We start from the raw sequence: 14,150 nt of genomic DNA, 5'->3' as shown, positions 1-14,150 counted from the left end.
AGGGAAAAACTTTGTATTTATATATTTTTTATATGGTTGTTAATCAAGTAATTTTTTCCATACGTGCGTCTCCTATCTCTCATTCGTTTGTCATACACGCGCAAGGTAAATTTTTTGCTGCAACGTAAACCTCTTCCTCCTCCTCCTCCTCCTCTTTTTCCTTCTTTGCTCGCATTCTTTCTTATTGATCTGCATTGTCTTCGTCGTTCTCCTCTGGTCGTGTTCATCTTCTCATTTTCTTATTTCAATCTGGTTACGTTGCATTTATCTTCTTCCTATTCTTCTTCGTTTTCTTCTTCGATCTGCACTTTTAAATCAAAATAATAAATGACTCAACTTCAAATCAGGAGAACAATTTGGATTACTCTTCTGAAACGAATCAAATTGACAAAGTTTGGATTATTCAATTTTGAATCAAATTGAACGGAATGCAATTGCTAATTTGAATTGAATTAAATGGACGGAGGTGTACTGAATTGAATTGAATTGATAATATATAAATTGTAGGTAGAGTTATTTGAATTTGATTTTATATAATGGATTATGTTTCGTTCACTCCGTACTATACAATTATTTCACCATGAGTACTGTGTTCGGTTCACCATGAGTACTGTATTCGGTTCATTCTGCAGAAAGATGTTTGAATTTGATTTTATATAGTGGATTATGTTTCGTTCACTCAGTACTATACAATTGTATTGTGTTCGATTCACTATGAGTACTATGTTCGGTTCACCATGAGTATTGTGTTCGATTGACACAATAAAAGAATGACGATAAGGAAAAAACATATGAAAAATAAGGAACGCGAACAAGGAGGAGAAGGAGGAACGCGAAGAAAAAAAAGACACTCCGTGCGTAAACGAGTGTGAAAAGAAAAAGAAGAAGAAGAAGCACAGGAGAAGAAGAAGAAACATAGAAAAGAAGAAGCGTTAGGCAAGAACGATTTCGCGTGTGTTAGACATATGTATTTCACGTTTCATTTAATAATATTAGATTTTTTTAATATTGAACCAACTTAATTACATAGTTACATAAATGTGTAGCATCTCCGATTTTTATATTAGTCTTTTGATTAATGATTTTATTACAAACTTTTCTCATAATTAATGAAAAGGTTTATTCCTCTCATTATCCAAATTCCAAAGTTGCATAATGCCCCGGTCCCTAACGACTCTGACTTTCTTATCCACTAGTTTTGAAATGTTGCTTTCGTTACTATATTATGCTGCACCATGGTCCCTCTGCATACCCTCTGCATACCATAAATCGAATTTTGAAGACGAATGACATCATCAACACGACAAACATGACCAACACCTTTTTTTTTCCTTCCCCGTAGATATTTTGTGGTTGTATAGCACTAGCTAGTGTAGAATACATGCATGCATGGTGTATTAATTTGAAGATGGAAACATATAACATCGATATACCTAAAGGTAAATAATTCGACAAATTAAATGAAACTGGACATGCACGAAGATTTTTGCAAGCATGCATACTTTATAATTTGTAGAGTTTATTAAAACATGTATCTTTATAGTAGTTTAGTGTGTGATCAAAGTTTGACCAAAGGGTTCGGTGTTTTTGAGTGGGTTGAAGAAGATTTTTTTTAACTATCCAATTTAGTTAATAAAATTATTATTTATACATTAAAATTAATTATTAAAATTAGTTATTATAACTATATGTATTATTAATTTATTTTTAATATATATTTTATACTAATAATTAATTTTAATAGTTAATTTTTATATATACCTAAGATAAATTATTTTTGTATTTTTTTTCTTTTAATCCTAATTAATTCAATCGATTTATTAATGGGCTAGTTTGGGTAGGTCCTATATATTTAATATTTTAAAAAATATTATATATATATATATAAAAGAGAATTATCTTTTAAGTTAAAAAATTAATATAATTAAATATTTATAAGTTAACTAATATAACAATAATTCAATAAATCTGAATATATATATTTTTTAAAAATATTCATAAGTTTATGAAAATATCCATAAATCTTAAAGTTTTTCAATAGAATAAGGTAAATTAAGTTCTACCGCCATTTTATTTTCTTAAAAAAAAAAAAGAAATACTACTATTTTTTTAGGAAAACTATATATATATATATATATATATATATATATATATAATATAATATAATATAATATTCTTCTCTTTAATATGTTAGATGAGTTAGAAAATATTAAACTCACCAATCAATCAACAATAATATTTCAAACTGAAACCAATCTGTAAATTCTAACCAACCATAGATTTCTGGTTGATTGGGCCAAAATTGATAAGTTCCAAAACCAATGGAAACCCGTGGTTTGACCTACTAGTTACTTGTACAATAATAACTTTATTAGTCAGATGGTTATATAAGTCATGAGATGACTCGGATGGCATAATATAATTGACTCGCAAAAACCTAGACTCTCTTTTGGATTTCCAAAGTCAAGGGGGTTTATTCATTTGAACTATGTTAGTTGAATTATTATCCATTTAGTCATCAGATACCATACAAAAATAATGCGAGAATTATTATTTAGTGTCTGGTGTCCTGCTAAAACGTGAGTTTAGGAAACATTTATCTTTTTTATTAGTGGTAATGTATTTTTCTAATTGAATTCCTAGATTGCAATATCTTTGCTTTTGACAATGCTAATGTGCCTTCATCATTAATCCCAATAATTGCACCATCTGGATCGAACTGAATAGGCAAATTGTGATTATTTCTGGAACCTTAGCTTAATTGTTTGTCATATCTATGATGGTGCAGATGGAATTGCCATGCATGTGCTCCAATTCCAAATAAATGATAAGCAAATGGAATTCTCATTTTTAGTAAAACATCATGATGAGATTAATAAGAGATAATTAAACAAATTCATCCTCTCTCTCTCATTTAATTTAGTCTTTTTTTTTTGGTGGTCCTACAAGGAGAAACCAAATTCTGCTTCCAATTAGACCTGTATTTATATTTATATTTTATAGGACATGAGCTGAAGTGTTTCGAGCTTATGGCCGTTTCATTATCCCATACATAAAAAAAATGCACGAGTGGCAAATCCCATAGACCCATACATACATAACGTATTGGTGTAAGAATAAGGATTTAATTAAATTTATTCAGATTGTTCTTTAGCTCCGCCCCTGGACAATACAAAATTATGCATATAATATTCTTTTGTAATTTTATATATAATTATACCATTGGAATATTTTAGGTGAATCAGACAAGTATTTTGTGCCTACCATACCATTATACCAACCGGACATTAGGATTTAGGTTCTCATGCAAGCATATATCCGGGGTTCTTGGATTCCATGATCATTGAGCAGAATCGGTGAACTATGCAATTTACAGGGAAGATAATTAGATAATTCTTCAAACATATTTAACAAGGAGCAAATTAGGATAAAACAAAACATTGTACTATATTTACATTTCCGCATCAATAATTAGTACCAAGAAATTGTGCCACAGAGATCCCGCTTAAACAATGCAGTCACATAACAGTTGCCAATCGACATGAGGGAACAAAGGAAGAAGCATTGTACAAGGTAATCTCTTAGAAGACATCAACACTAACAGAAGCCTTCAAAGTTAGAGCCTACTCGACGACCGCCGGTTTGTGTTCGAGTCCTAATAAAGGCGTCCCCTGCACTTGGAAGCGCCGCAAAGGCAAGGAGTTCCTTCTCCAGACACAAGCTTATAATGATAGTCATGTGTCAGCTCTTCACCCAGAGCAATCTGTCAACAACATAAAGAATGAAATGTAAACCATCAAGTACAAGCAAGCCCCACAGACAGCGGATCACTTTCGACGAAATAGTAGTTCCTATAGATAGAGGTGACTTCTTACATCTCGACTTGCATAAAGACCGATGTGCGCACGCTCGCAATCCATGCTCTCGACTAGAACTTGGTGATTCACAAGATTCGGCGAGCAGCTACAGTAAAAGCAAATTGTAAGAGGAAACCAAAGAGGTGTTTAGGAGGGAGGGAAAAAAGTGTCTATGGACAAAATTTTGAGGAGCTACATGCTCACCTATGATTGATGAACCTGGACACATTTCCATATTTAGTAGCATCTATTATATAGTGCGCCTGTCCTTCTATCAATCTGCTCATATCGTTAACATGATCATCGATGTCATAGAAATAACTGCAATGTTCTGTGCCATATCTGGAATTGATGTACACCAATTCAGTAAAAGAGAAGAAAAAACAATTGGAAATGAATTGCATTTTCAAGAAATAAAACCTCTTGCGCCTGTTATGTGCCTCCTGAACATCTAAAACCTCTCCAATGTACTCGCACACAAATGTGCCACGTAGGATAGCCTCCCCAGCCCTTACCCCCCATCCCTACAAATAGCATGAGAAATGTCAAATAGTCAATGTGATAAGCCTTACAAAGAATCTGAATCAATCAAATGGATTAAAAAAAGAAATGAAAAAAGTTACCTTATTCTCTGTTTTAAAGACTTCCAACTTGACTCGTACTCCATTCTGTAATATTCTGTTTGGACAGGACTTATTGCATCTGCACCTTCGGTTACACTCATAGACAAGGTAACCTTCCTGAAGTTTTGTATGACAATCCCCACCAAAGGACAAATAAAATAATTGTAAATAACTAAAAATGTGACAGACAATAAATAACAGGCAAATATCTGCTGTATACACATGCCACCAAACTATCAAGGGAACTGAAAAGGCAAAGCTATATGATTTTGAAATACACTATATAGGTCATTACCCAAAATTTGAGAGCATGCTGATGTTGACAACAGCTAAGGTCAGCACATATAAAGCAGCTATATCCAAACAAAAATATTTTGGATATTGAAATGATAAAAAGAGAGATTTAGAAACATACAAACCCAGAAATAAGTAAGCAGATAAAGATACTATGTTCACGGTATTAATGACTACTCAACATACCATCACCAAGCAAAGGCAAACATCAAGAAGTTAATTTTTGGCTCAGAATTTTGGATAGAGTGGCAGTCTATAATTGACGAAAGTATTACCTCTAATATTATTCGACCATTCTCATCATATGGGAACCTGCCACGCATTGGTTTCCCAAATATGTCGTTTGCATCCTCATAGTCATTACCAAAAAGGTATACATGGTCACATGTTTCAGGACAGCAGGAAGAATATGAGCAGGAACATCCCAATTGCAGGCTCTGCAAATAAAGTAAATATGATAAAGAATATGTTAAATATGCATATTTTACAGCGCGTGCATGTGTGTGTGGTGGTTTTTTTTTTTTTTGGGGGGGGGGGGGGGGGGGGGTGTTGAAAGAAGGAATATTAGAAGTTCAACCATGTGTGCCTAGGAAAGTAAATTTCAAGATTCACAGTGAGAACTACCTCTGAATCAAGACTAAGGGATTGATCAAGCATTGCCTTTGTAACATAGGTAAAGCTCTTCCAAGGCATAGCAGAGTCAGTATCTTGATCATTGGAACCATTCTTATTGATAGAATGCAAAAGTTCTTGATCTACTACACAAATCACAGGAGTTGATTCCTTCCCGAAGCTTATATCATCACAAAAGATTGAAGATTTTTGCAGTGACCCTAACTTTAGACCATGTGAATTGATGATGCAATGAAATTCATCCAGTTCCCACTCATCACTTGCATGATCTGATACATTTACAGATTTTGGCCTCACAAAACTATTAGGAAGAGATGATAAGGGAGAGAGCAATGCTTGATCCTTCAAACCATTGCAGCCTCTAGGACAAATAAACCCCTCATGGTGCCAATTTACAATAATATTATGCTCAGCACAAAGTTTTGCTGCCTTCAAATATATTCTTTTAGGTAGAATTCCAAATTTCTCCTCAAGTGAGGCTGCAAGACTAACTTTGCAGCAAGCAGTCCGAGCAATTGATAGAATATCAAGATTGTTGGGCCGAGGTTTAGTCTTCTGAATCTCAGAAAATAAAATTTTTGCAACTCCCGAGCACTGATGTTCCGCGAATTTACTAATCTTTGATGTTTCAGTTACATGAGGCTGTAAGGATGTTGTCACCTGAGGTTGTAATGACGTTACACGAGGTTGTAAGGACATGTCCCTCATGCCAAGCGATTTTGTTGCTTGGATGCCTCTCTTTAGATTAGCATTAGCCCTGTTTCTGATCCTATATGATGCTGCTGCCAAACCTTTTTTAAATTTAGGACGGCTAAGTCTGCCAGATTTTAATCTATATGCATAGTAGCGAACCCCCTTCTTCGCAGGGTGGTTGCTAACTAGATTGGGTCCCATATGGGCAGCTTGGTGATGTCGACCAAGGTCAGGTAACAAATCAAATTTCAACCCACAAAACCTGCAAGTGAACTTCCGCAAGACACCCGGATTCTCAGAATTATTCTCCAAAGGAGCAGAATTTTCCTGGACATGTTTTACTGGAGAATCTTGACCAGCTCCAGCAGGGAGAGTTTGCCGCTCAGGAGCTTTTGATGGCTTTAAATCAACAGGATGAACTGATAAAACATGCTGCCATAATTGCTCACTGTTTCCGAAATGACTACCACAAGGAATACATTGTAGAAGCATACACTGTTCAACAAACTGCACATGGTGTCGCTCTTGAACATGTGTTTCCAACAGTTTCTTGTTAGTAAAAGAATCCAGACAAATGGCACATGCATAACCCCTAAACAGCCACTGTGCTTCCTTTTTATGACTATCCATCCAATGGTTACCAAGAGCTTGGTCATCACTGAATTCTGCAGAGCATATCTTACACTTAATGGCATTTTCATTATCGATGCTATCAGTGGTTGTGGATGGCAAAACTGGTGGTTCTTCCATGATAGGAGATACATCCAAGTCATCACCGAATCCCCAAATTAGTTTGATTCTAGCCTTCTCAGTATGAACCAACTTTGTAAAGAATTCTCCTACACTAGTATCTTTAGAGGCTTCAGTCAAAGCCCACTGGAATTGAACATCCTTAGGAACTGGGTTTCTTAGTGATAAAATGCTTTTGAACAGCCTGTAGAAAAGCTCACATGCTTTATGCAAATGCACCTTTTGCTCCCACGAGTTGCAGTCCCTCAAAAGTTCTGTGAACACTTCTTTCGATACGATTCTACTCTTCCCATTTCTTGCACGTTTAAGCCAGCTAGGAAGGTGATTTTCACAATACAAGCAATATCGCTTAGGAGCTTCTCTACATGGATTCTTGTTATCAAAGGGAGGAGAACCAATACAGTGCAGACCCTTCATTGCATCATAATTATTATTAGGATGTGTGGGATTCTCACCTAAGCTGCTTTTTCTTTGAAAGTGATCACCGCCAATGAATGACACTGGCTCCACTTCCAGTGGGCTTTCAGAATTTACCAACACAATGTCTCTGCAGGTGTTCACTGAACCAGCATAATTTTCTTCAAGTTTCCTTTTCAGTGTACTTTGTGGTGAATGTGAGATCTTCTCTGTTTCATCATGAGGCCTGTGTTTCTTACAGAATAGAAAACCAGGTAGGGCCCGGTGCTTGCATTTTGTACCCAGAACAGTAGTACCTTCACACATAGGAGTATCAACTGGAACCAGCTTCTCATCTTTTTCTGAGCTGCCCAAAAATCGAGAGGACAAATGTACACAACAGTAAACATCACCATCATTTGCCCATCTCACACACTGTCTTCCCTTTGATTCAATATAGGCTATACATTGTCGATTCTTACTACCGGGCTCTACTGATTTTGCAACAGCCATTTCACTCACAGGTGTTAATTCCATTCCTTTGGTATGCAAGCAATCCGAATCGGCAGCCTCAACTACAATTTCATTCCATTTATTGGCCACATTACTAGTTAAATCGTTCGCAGCAGATACCTCCCTAACATCTTCATGTTTACCATTCTCAGCTGCTAATAGGCTCAATGTATCCTGATTCTTAAAGAACCCAAGGTCAGTCTCAAGAGCAACAGACTGATTCACATCTTTCCTTTCCGCTTGCGAAGCATGTGTATCTGCCCGACGAACTTCAAGTTTGGCCCGTTTTCTAGAAACCTGAAGGTTTGCAGCATACGAAGCATCAGGAGTCTGTGGCTGTGTGTCTTTGCTGCAAGATAAGGAAGGTGAAGTTGTAAACCATTTCATTACATCATGCTTCCAGGATTTCCAGTCAGAACCTAACATTGGTTGTGCCGGTGTCCTCCAAAGAGAGTTGACATCATTCCATAAAATAGAATCAGACAATTCCTGAACAATAGGATAAGGAATTCAATCAGCTAAAAATACTGGCAAAACATTGTAATCGATGTTTTAAACAGTTTCTGCATTCACCGTTCCATGTGCATTGACATATGTTCTCAATAAGCACCTTAAAAGAAGTATCATTGAAATTTCTTAAGGCATCCTTCAAGAAATAAAAATGAACACTTTTAATGTTTTACACCTTGTTTTGAAAGAAGTATCCTTTTTCTGGATACAATAATACAAGAATTATTAGCCAATATTACAAGGTACCTCCTTCAGCAGCTCTACAGATTCGGCACTATTCACAATATGACATCTTTCAGCCCAAGAGTGAGAAGAATGCTGTAACCAATCAGCATTTATGTAGGGTTGCAATATGCTCTGTAAGGAAAAAGGTAGGACAATACTTCAGTCACCAAAGAAGTAACTTCTTAAGAAAATTTCTGGCTCGGAGTATAGAATAAATGTATTTGTATAAGGAAATATAAGAATAGTAAGATTTAAACATTTTTACAACTGTAACGCAGCTCAACATAAATTGCACTAGCTAAGGAATACATGACTAGAAGGTTTAGATTTCAACTTCAACTATATGTTGGTAATTCAACCATCAACGAAATCTAACAATCACTAATTGAATTATCAAGTACAGGTAATATATGCTCAGGCTCAGCCCAGGAGTTGATGTCAAATTTAAAAGTGAAGAAGAATAAATGTGCCTCTTTAAGAACCGTACAGAAAGAAAAAAACAAAATCATGCGCAGACAAGTATCAAAGCAGTATTTTTTTGAATCTAAGAGAATGCAATCCATAGAACCATGTAGCAGTAGAAAAATGCCAGGGCCAACAACATATACAAAGTAGCTAATCAGATCCATGTCATAAAGAGTAAACAAAGTTTTTAATGTTGGCTGTTGACAACCTAATACAATAATAAGTCAATAAATATCAACCATTAGCATTTCACCGTATGATTATGTTAGCAGTATTGTCATGCTGAATCAATTTGGTGTAAAGCTCATGTTGAACATTATTAGCCAAAACACCCTAACCATCATAAATCATCAGAAATAGAAGTTTACATTGTGCAGCTTTAGAAGCATTCTTCCAAATTCTGAATAACCAGTACAATGGGAAGCACCCATGGCAAATTCCTTCCAGCCCTTCACATCACGGGCAGTTTCTGTCAGTGCCTACATCCATTGCATAAATCTCAAATTAGCACTTCTATTTTTAATAAAAATATTCAATTTAAAAATAAAAAGAAAAAAAAACTACAAAAAAAGAGATGGAGAACAAGAAATAGGACCACCGCCACTTACATTTGGATGAAGCTGATCAACAATATTCAGCATTCCAATAGCTAGCTTCTGCATTATAAACCGCCGTGCAATAGTCAAGTCACTTACCATTTTTAATCCTACCCAATGAGTCTTATATGCAATAGGATGGGGAAACTCATCGATTGGTCGGACAAGCAGCATATCTGCCCAAGAATAATTCCTTGTGTGTGGAAAAAATATGACAAAATATTTCTTCCGTCCATGAGTTGGTTTTGCTCTCAAAGTTGATAATGGCCGGTCAGCTCTCGCACATCTGATGCCAGTCTGCCACTTTCCTCTCCACTGAAAAATCCGACAAGTCACAATACAATGAATGCAAAATCAGAAAAGCTTGAAGTATGCATGAGCACGTGTTTCACACAAAGGAATTGTGTGATTTTGACAGCTCAAGTTCAATTATGATATGGCATTCCAGATCAATCAGATAAGTAAAACGAGGATTTTGAGTGACTAATAGGAAAACTTGAGAGAAGCAACAGTAGAGTAATGAACAACCAACACTCTCATTGTATGGAGAATTATAAACAATCATTAAAAGACTATCTAATATAGAATAAACAACTAAATTTGACAGCATAATCTACCCCTCAACCGAGCTTAATAGAGGCAAATGAATGAAATCACAATTTCTCTCAAGCAAGAACGCTTTGGGTTTGGAACAAGGAGAATACACCACGAACACCTACCTATATTGTGCAAAAATACAGTTTATTTTATTTGGACAAATAGAAGTGAAAAAGATTGAACTTTAGGCCACTTGGTAAAAGAAGTTCTGATATCATACCATTAACCATCTCCACCAAAAACAAACATTAATAAGTAACAGCAAATGAATAGCTTTGTATCTTAACAACAACAAATATGGTTTACCTTGACCCATAATGCCACAGGTTCATCCCCCTCTAGCCACTTGGGTTCAGAAAATGATAAATCTCCTTCCCTGTTGTTTGGTGATTCGCTTTCAATCGTATCCACAACCAAGAGAGAATTTTCAGAGGTTAAGCAAGGTTCATTTATCAAATCATCATCAAGATCATCGAGAGCGGAGTCTTCCTTCTGGTCTTCCCCCTGAAAGCCACAACCTGAATCTCTGCTGCATTGAACATCCGAATTAGTCGACAAATGACAGACAGTCCATTTTTCTTCACCTTGCTTTTCTATCTGAGACCCTTCCATTTTGTGTGATAACTCATTCAGTTGACCGTCTCCAAATTTAACTTGTTGACCATTTTCAGGGTAATTAGGTTCTCCCTGATATAAAAATGCTGTCCCTGGACTCTGCTGAGGACGGTCAGATTCTCCTGTACATTGAACACCAGAACAGGGAAGTACTTCCATGTTACTATTTCGGAAACAGACAGTATTACACGATACACATGCTCATGATCACTGGTGATTCCCTATCTCACCACCCTGTTCAATTCATTGCATGCAAAACTCAGTTTTGACGTAGTAGTTCATGAGTTGTGGTTGAACATAAAAGAGAAACAAAAAATATCCAAACTAAATGGCAAAAATGTGTTAAATAAAAACTGCAAAACCATCATCATGTGATCTACAAAGGTCAAATGTACACAAGTTCATACTGAGTGCCAAAAGACTGTTTCCTGACATTAAGAAAGCCATACTAAAATTTGTCTAGATTAGTCCAAATTCCAAGCAAAATGAAATTAGTAGGCAGGCAAAACTATATGCTAATGAAATTCTATCTATAATTCTCTATGGATTAGAAATGCTGTAGAATCATATAGTAAATATATTTACAGTCCAACTATTAAAATCTAAATTTTTCTTCATTATTTTACTTTAGTTTTTCTTAATTTCCCAATACCTCTAGACATAGCTACCACCAGGTAAAAACAAATAATTACAGATATAATGTATATTATAAATCATTCAAACTTCAAAGACACAGGACTATAGTAGAAGCTTGTTTTGTGACTAACTAAATACTCTTACCCACATAGCACTAAATACTAATAATAGTAATAGAGTTATACCTTGAAAAGAAACATCTCATATTCATTATACTTTTAGTGTAATAATTAATAATGAATTTTAAGAAACACAAAGATGTTTAGCAATGAAGCCCAATTGTTTTTAAAAACGAGCTGAACAAAATGCATCTTCGTTTGTTGAGAAGTTTCAGAAGAAATTACACACGCCTCACTTTTGATGAAATTCAACCCTCTCCTAAAATTTAGGTACTATTATTCTCGGTATTTTTCTATTCTATAAAATGTGACACAGAACACCACTATAAAGATAATACAGAACTCTCCTAAAAGGTGAATTTCACAGTCAATTTCAATGTGATTTGGGCAAATAAAAGGAATTCACAATAAATTTAACCAAACTTTAGGAGGGATCAGTATAATTTGCCCAAACTTTATTGGATTCCATGTCATGCTATTTAATTTCAATTTCTTGTTGGAGCTTCAAAACTAGTATTCAAATATAAAGTAGTATGTAAAAGAAAATTATTAATTCGTTCATTACAATATTTGGTGATGGATTGTTTTCACAAGTTCAATATAATTTGATAAACAGAACCAAATAAAATATAGCACAAAATCAAAATTATAATCAAATACAAAAATGTGAATATATATATATAAAATTGACACAATATATGATTACGATTCACTGTTAAGACTCCACTACCCTCCTGTTAAAAAAATATATAAGGACTTCACTACCCTTCCTCCCACCTGTTGTTTTATTTATATATTTATTACTTTTTTTTCCCGGGCCTCAATTAAGTGGAAGCGTAAGCAGAGGCTAATCAAGCATGTTCAATCTCTGTTTCAATTAGTTCAATGTGAAATAACAGAACAATCTTTATATGTTCTTCAATTTCAGTCAATCACGTTAAGATACATCCGTACACTAAAACGTGGACAAATCTTTCCATTGGAGATTGAACCATGTTTATCACCCTCATCCCGCCATGCCTAACCCCCATTGCTATCATATGAAAATTTTTAATTTTTGAATAATTTCTGGGATGAAAAATAAAATAATTCACATCTAACTTCATAACGGATTAGTATTACGGACATTTGAATAATACATAAACAGCGACTAGCTGATTTGAATAAAATTTATCTAGTATTAGCATTTGAAAATTAAATCTTTCAGTTTAAAATCTTAAGGAAATATTAACGGACAAGTTTTATGTATAAATTTGCATATCAAATTAATCGATATATATTTTCACCCAATTATTACACATCCAACCGAAAATGCAACCTTAAAATTAATACGAGAATATGATCCCACAAAAAACCCCGACCAAAGAGAAACGAACAGCAAACATTGGTGATTCTGTGTTGCCAATTAGTAATGTGAACAGAAACAGATAACCAACAATGACCAATTGCATCGTTATCTGTTAATTGTCACAATGTTAATAAAAGGTTTTTTTTTTTTTCAAAAAAAGCAAATCCTTTGTGTTTCAATTTTATTTTTCCCAATTAGGGCACGAATCAAATGATGAGATTGAGAGCCCCCCAGCAGAAAAAAATCCGTCACAGCAATACATTACTGAGAAGCAGCAAGATAAAGCTTCAAACTTTGAAGCCCGCACACGCAAAATCAGCACAGGAACATGCTCAATTTAAAGTCTAGCTCATAGAAAGGTGAAAACCCTTAATGGCGAAGACCCAATTGAAAAAATGGAACTAAATCGCAGCATTATTATTGTGGTTAGACAGTAACACAAGATGATAAACCCTAAGCATATCCACAGTGTGTGAAATCAATCATACGAAGATGCGGAACTTGCATGTATTATTGTAATTGTAACTAACTGCATGTCTCAAAATTGGAAAATTAAAATTTAAAATTGAGAAATTAAGTGCTGCAGAATCATAAAAAGTAAAATCGGGCATCAGTTATATAACCTCAACATATAATAGAGAGTGCTCCTTAAAACGTTGAACCAAATAGGGGTAAGATCTTCACTCCTGCCATTACTAGTACGTCTTTTTTTTTTCTGTAACCTATAGATTTTTTTATTTTATTATAATATATATAGACATAGACATATGTTTGTATTAGACATAAGGTGCACAACATGTATAAGGGGGTGGGGGAGTTGAGCTAGCTAGGTCAGACACAAATAAAAATAAAATTGAGACACACAAAAAATGTGACATGAAAATAGAATATACATTGTGTTAGGGAAAATAGAGAGATAAATAAAAGGGAGGTAAGAAAGGGGGTAAGTGGTAATGTACCTTAAGGAAAAGAGTTAGGGAGGGAAGTTTATGCAGTGAGATGAGGGGCACCTTGCGCACTTGCAGAAGGGGGTGGGTGGGTGGTTGAAAATGAAATTGCCTCTCTCTTTTTTCTTCTTTTTTTTTTTTAAACAAAAAAAAAATTGGTTTTTATGTGAAATGAAAAAATGTTGTCTCCCTCTCGCAGCACTATTGGTTAATGGTTAGTGATAGGTAGATGGGGGCATAGAAGTATAGATACAGATACAGGGTTCTTTTTATTTTTTAATAAAATATATATATAGCAAGTGTGGCTCTTGATTTTAGGCATGAAAAGAAAGA

At 34.8% G+C, this 14,150-nt stretch overlaps 1 protein-coding gene across 4 annotated transcripts; it reads right to left on the bottom strand.

Annotated features, from left to right (window-relative positions):
* Nucleotides 1-3,390: 3,390 nt before the first annotated feature.
* On the bottom strand, nucleotides 3,391-14,026 carry LOC130980314 (histone-lysine N-methyltransferase SUVR5-like). Of its 4 annotated transcripts, none has more exons than XM_057904004.1 (12): nucleotides 13,830-14,026; nucleotides 10,459-11,001; nucleotides 9,568-9,870; nucleotides 9,328-9,438; nucleotides 8,516-8,626; nucleotides 5,399-8,248; nucleotides 5,050-5,211; nucleotides 4,481-4,597; nucleotides 4,278-4,381; nucleotides 4,062-4,199; nucleotides 3,876-3,963; nucleotides 3,391-3,763 (listed from the first exon to the last, which is right to left on the bottom strand). In XM_057904004.1, exons 2-12 carry the CDS (start codon nucleotides 10,924-10,926, stop codon nucleotides 3,656-3,658), a joined length of 4,560 nt encoding a protein of 1,519 aa, XP_057759987.1. In that variant the 5' UTR covers nucleotides 10,927-11,001; nucleotides 13,830-14,026; the 3' UTR covers nucleotides 3,391-3,655. The 4 variants fall into 4 exon arrangements, with proteins under 4 accessions (XP_057759987.1, XP_057759989.1, XP_057759986.1 ...); XM_057904006.1 differs by having other exon boundaries at nucleotides 10,459-10,889; nucleotides 13,830-14,025; XM_057904003.1 differs by lacking the exon at nucleotides 13,830-14,026 and adding an exon at nucleotides 13,494-13,765.
* Nucleotides 14,027-14,150: the final 124 nt, after the last annotated feature.

The sequence above is a fragment of the Arachis stenosperma genome, chromosome 5 (assembly GCF_014773155.1).
Source record: "Arachis stenosperma cultivar V10309 chromosome 5, arast.V10309.gnm1.PFL2, whole genome shotgun sequence".
NCBI classification, from domain to species: Eukaryota; Viridiplantae; Streptophyta; class Magnoliopsida; order Fabales; family Fabaceae; genus Arachis; species Arachis stenosperma.
The sequence above is the reverse complement of the archived record's forward strand: the minus strand, read 5'-3'. Positions and strand labels throughout refer to the sequence as shown.

What these genes read in the sequence shown, in the direction of transcription:
- LOC130980314 (XM_057904004.1), bottom strand. Translation starts at nt 10,926, where the DNA reads ATGGAAGTACTTCCCTGTTCTGGTGTTCAATGTACAGGAGAATCTGAC. An exon ending in TTGATCAGCTTCATCCAAAT is followed by an intron (nt 9,439 to 9,567) that starts GTAAGTGGCGGT and finishes CAATGGATGTAG; the next exon opens with GCACTGACAGAAACTGCCCG. An exon ending in TCTTTAAAACAGAGAATAAG is followed by an intron (nt 4,382 to 4,480) that starts GTAACTTTTTTC and finishes TGCTATTTGTAG; the next exon opens with GGATGGGGGGTAAGGGCTGG.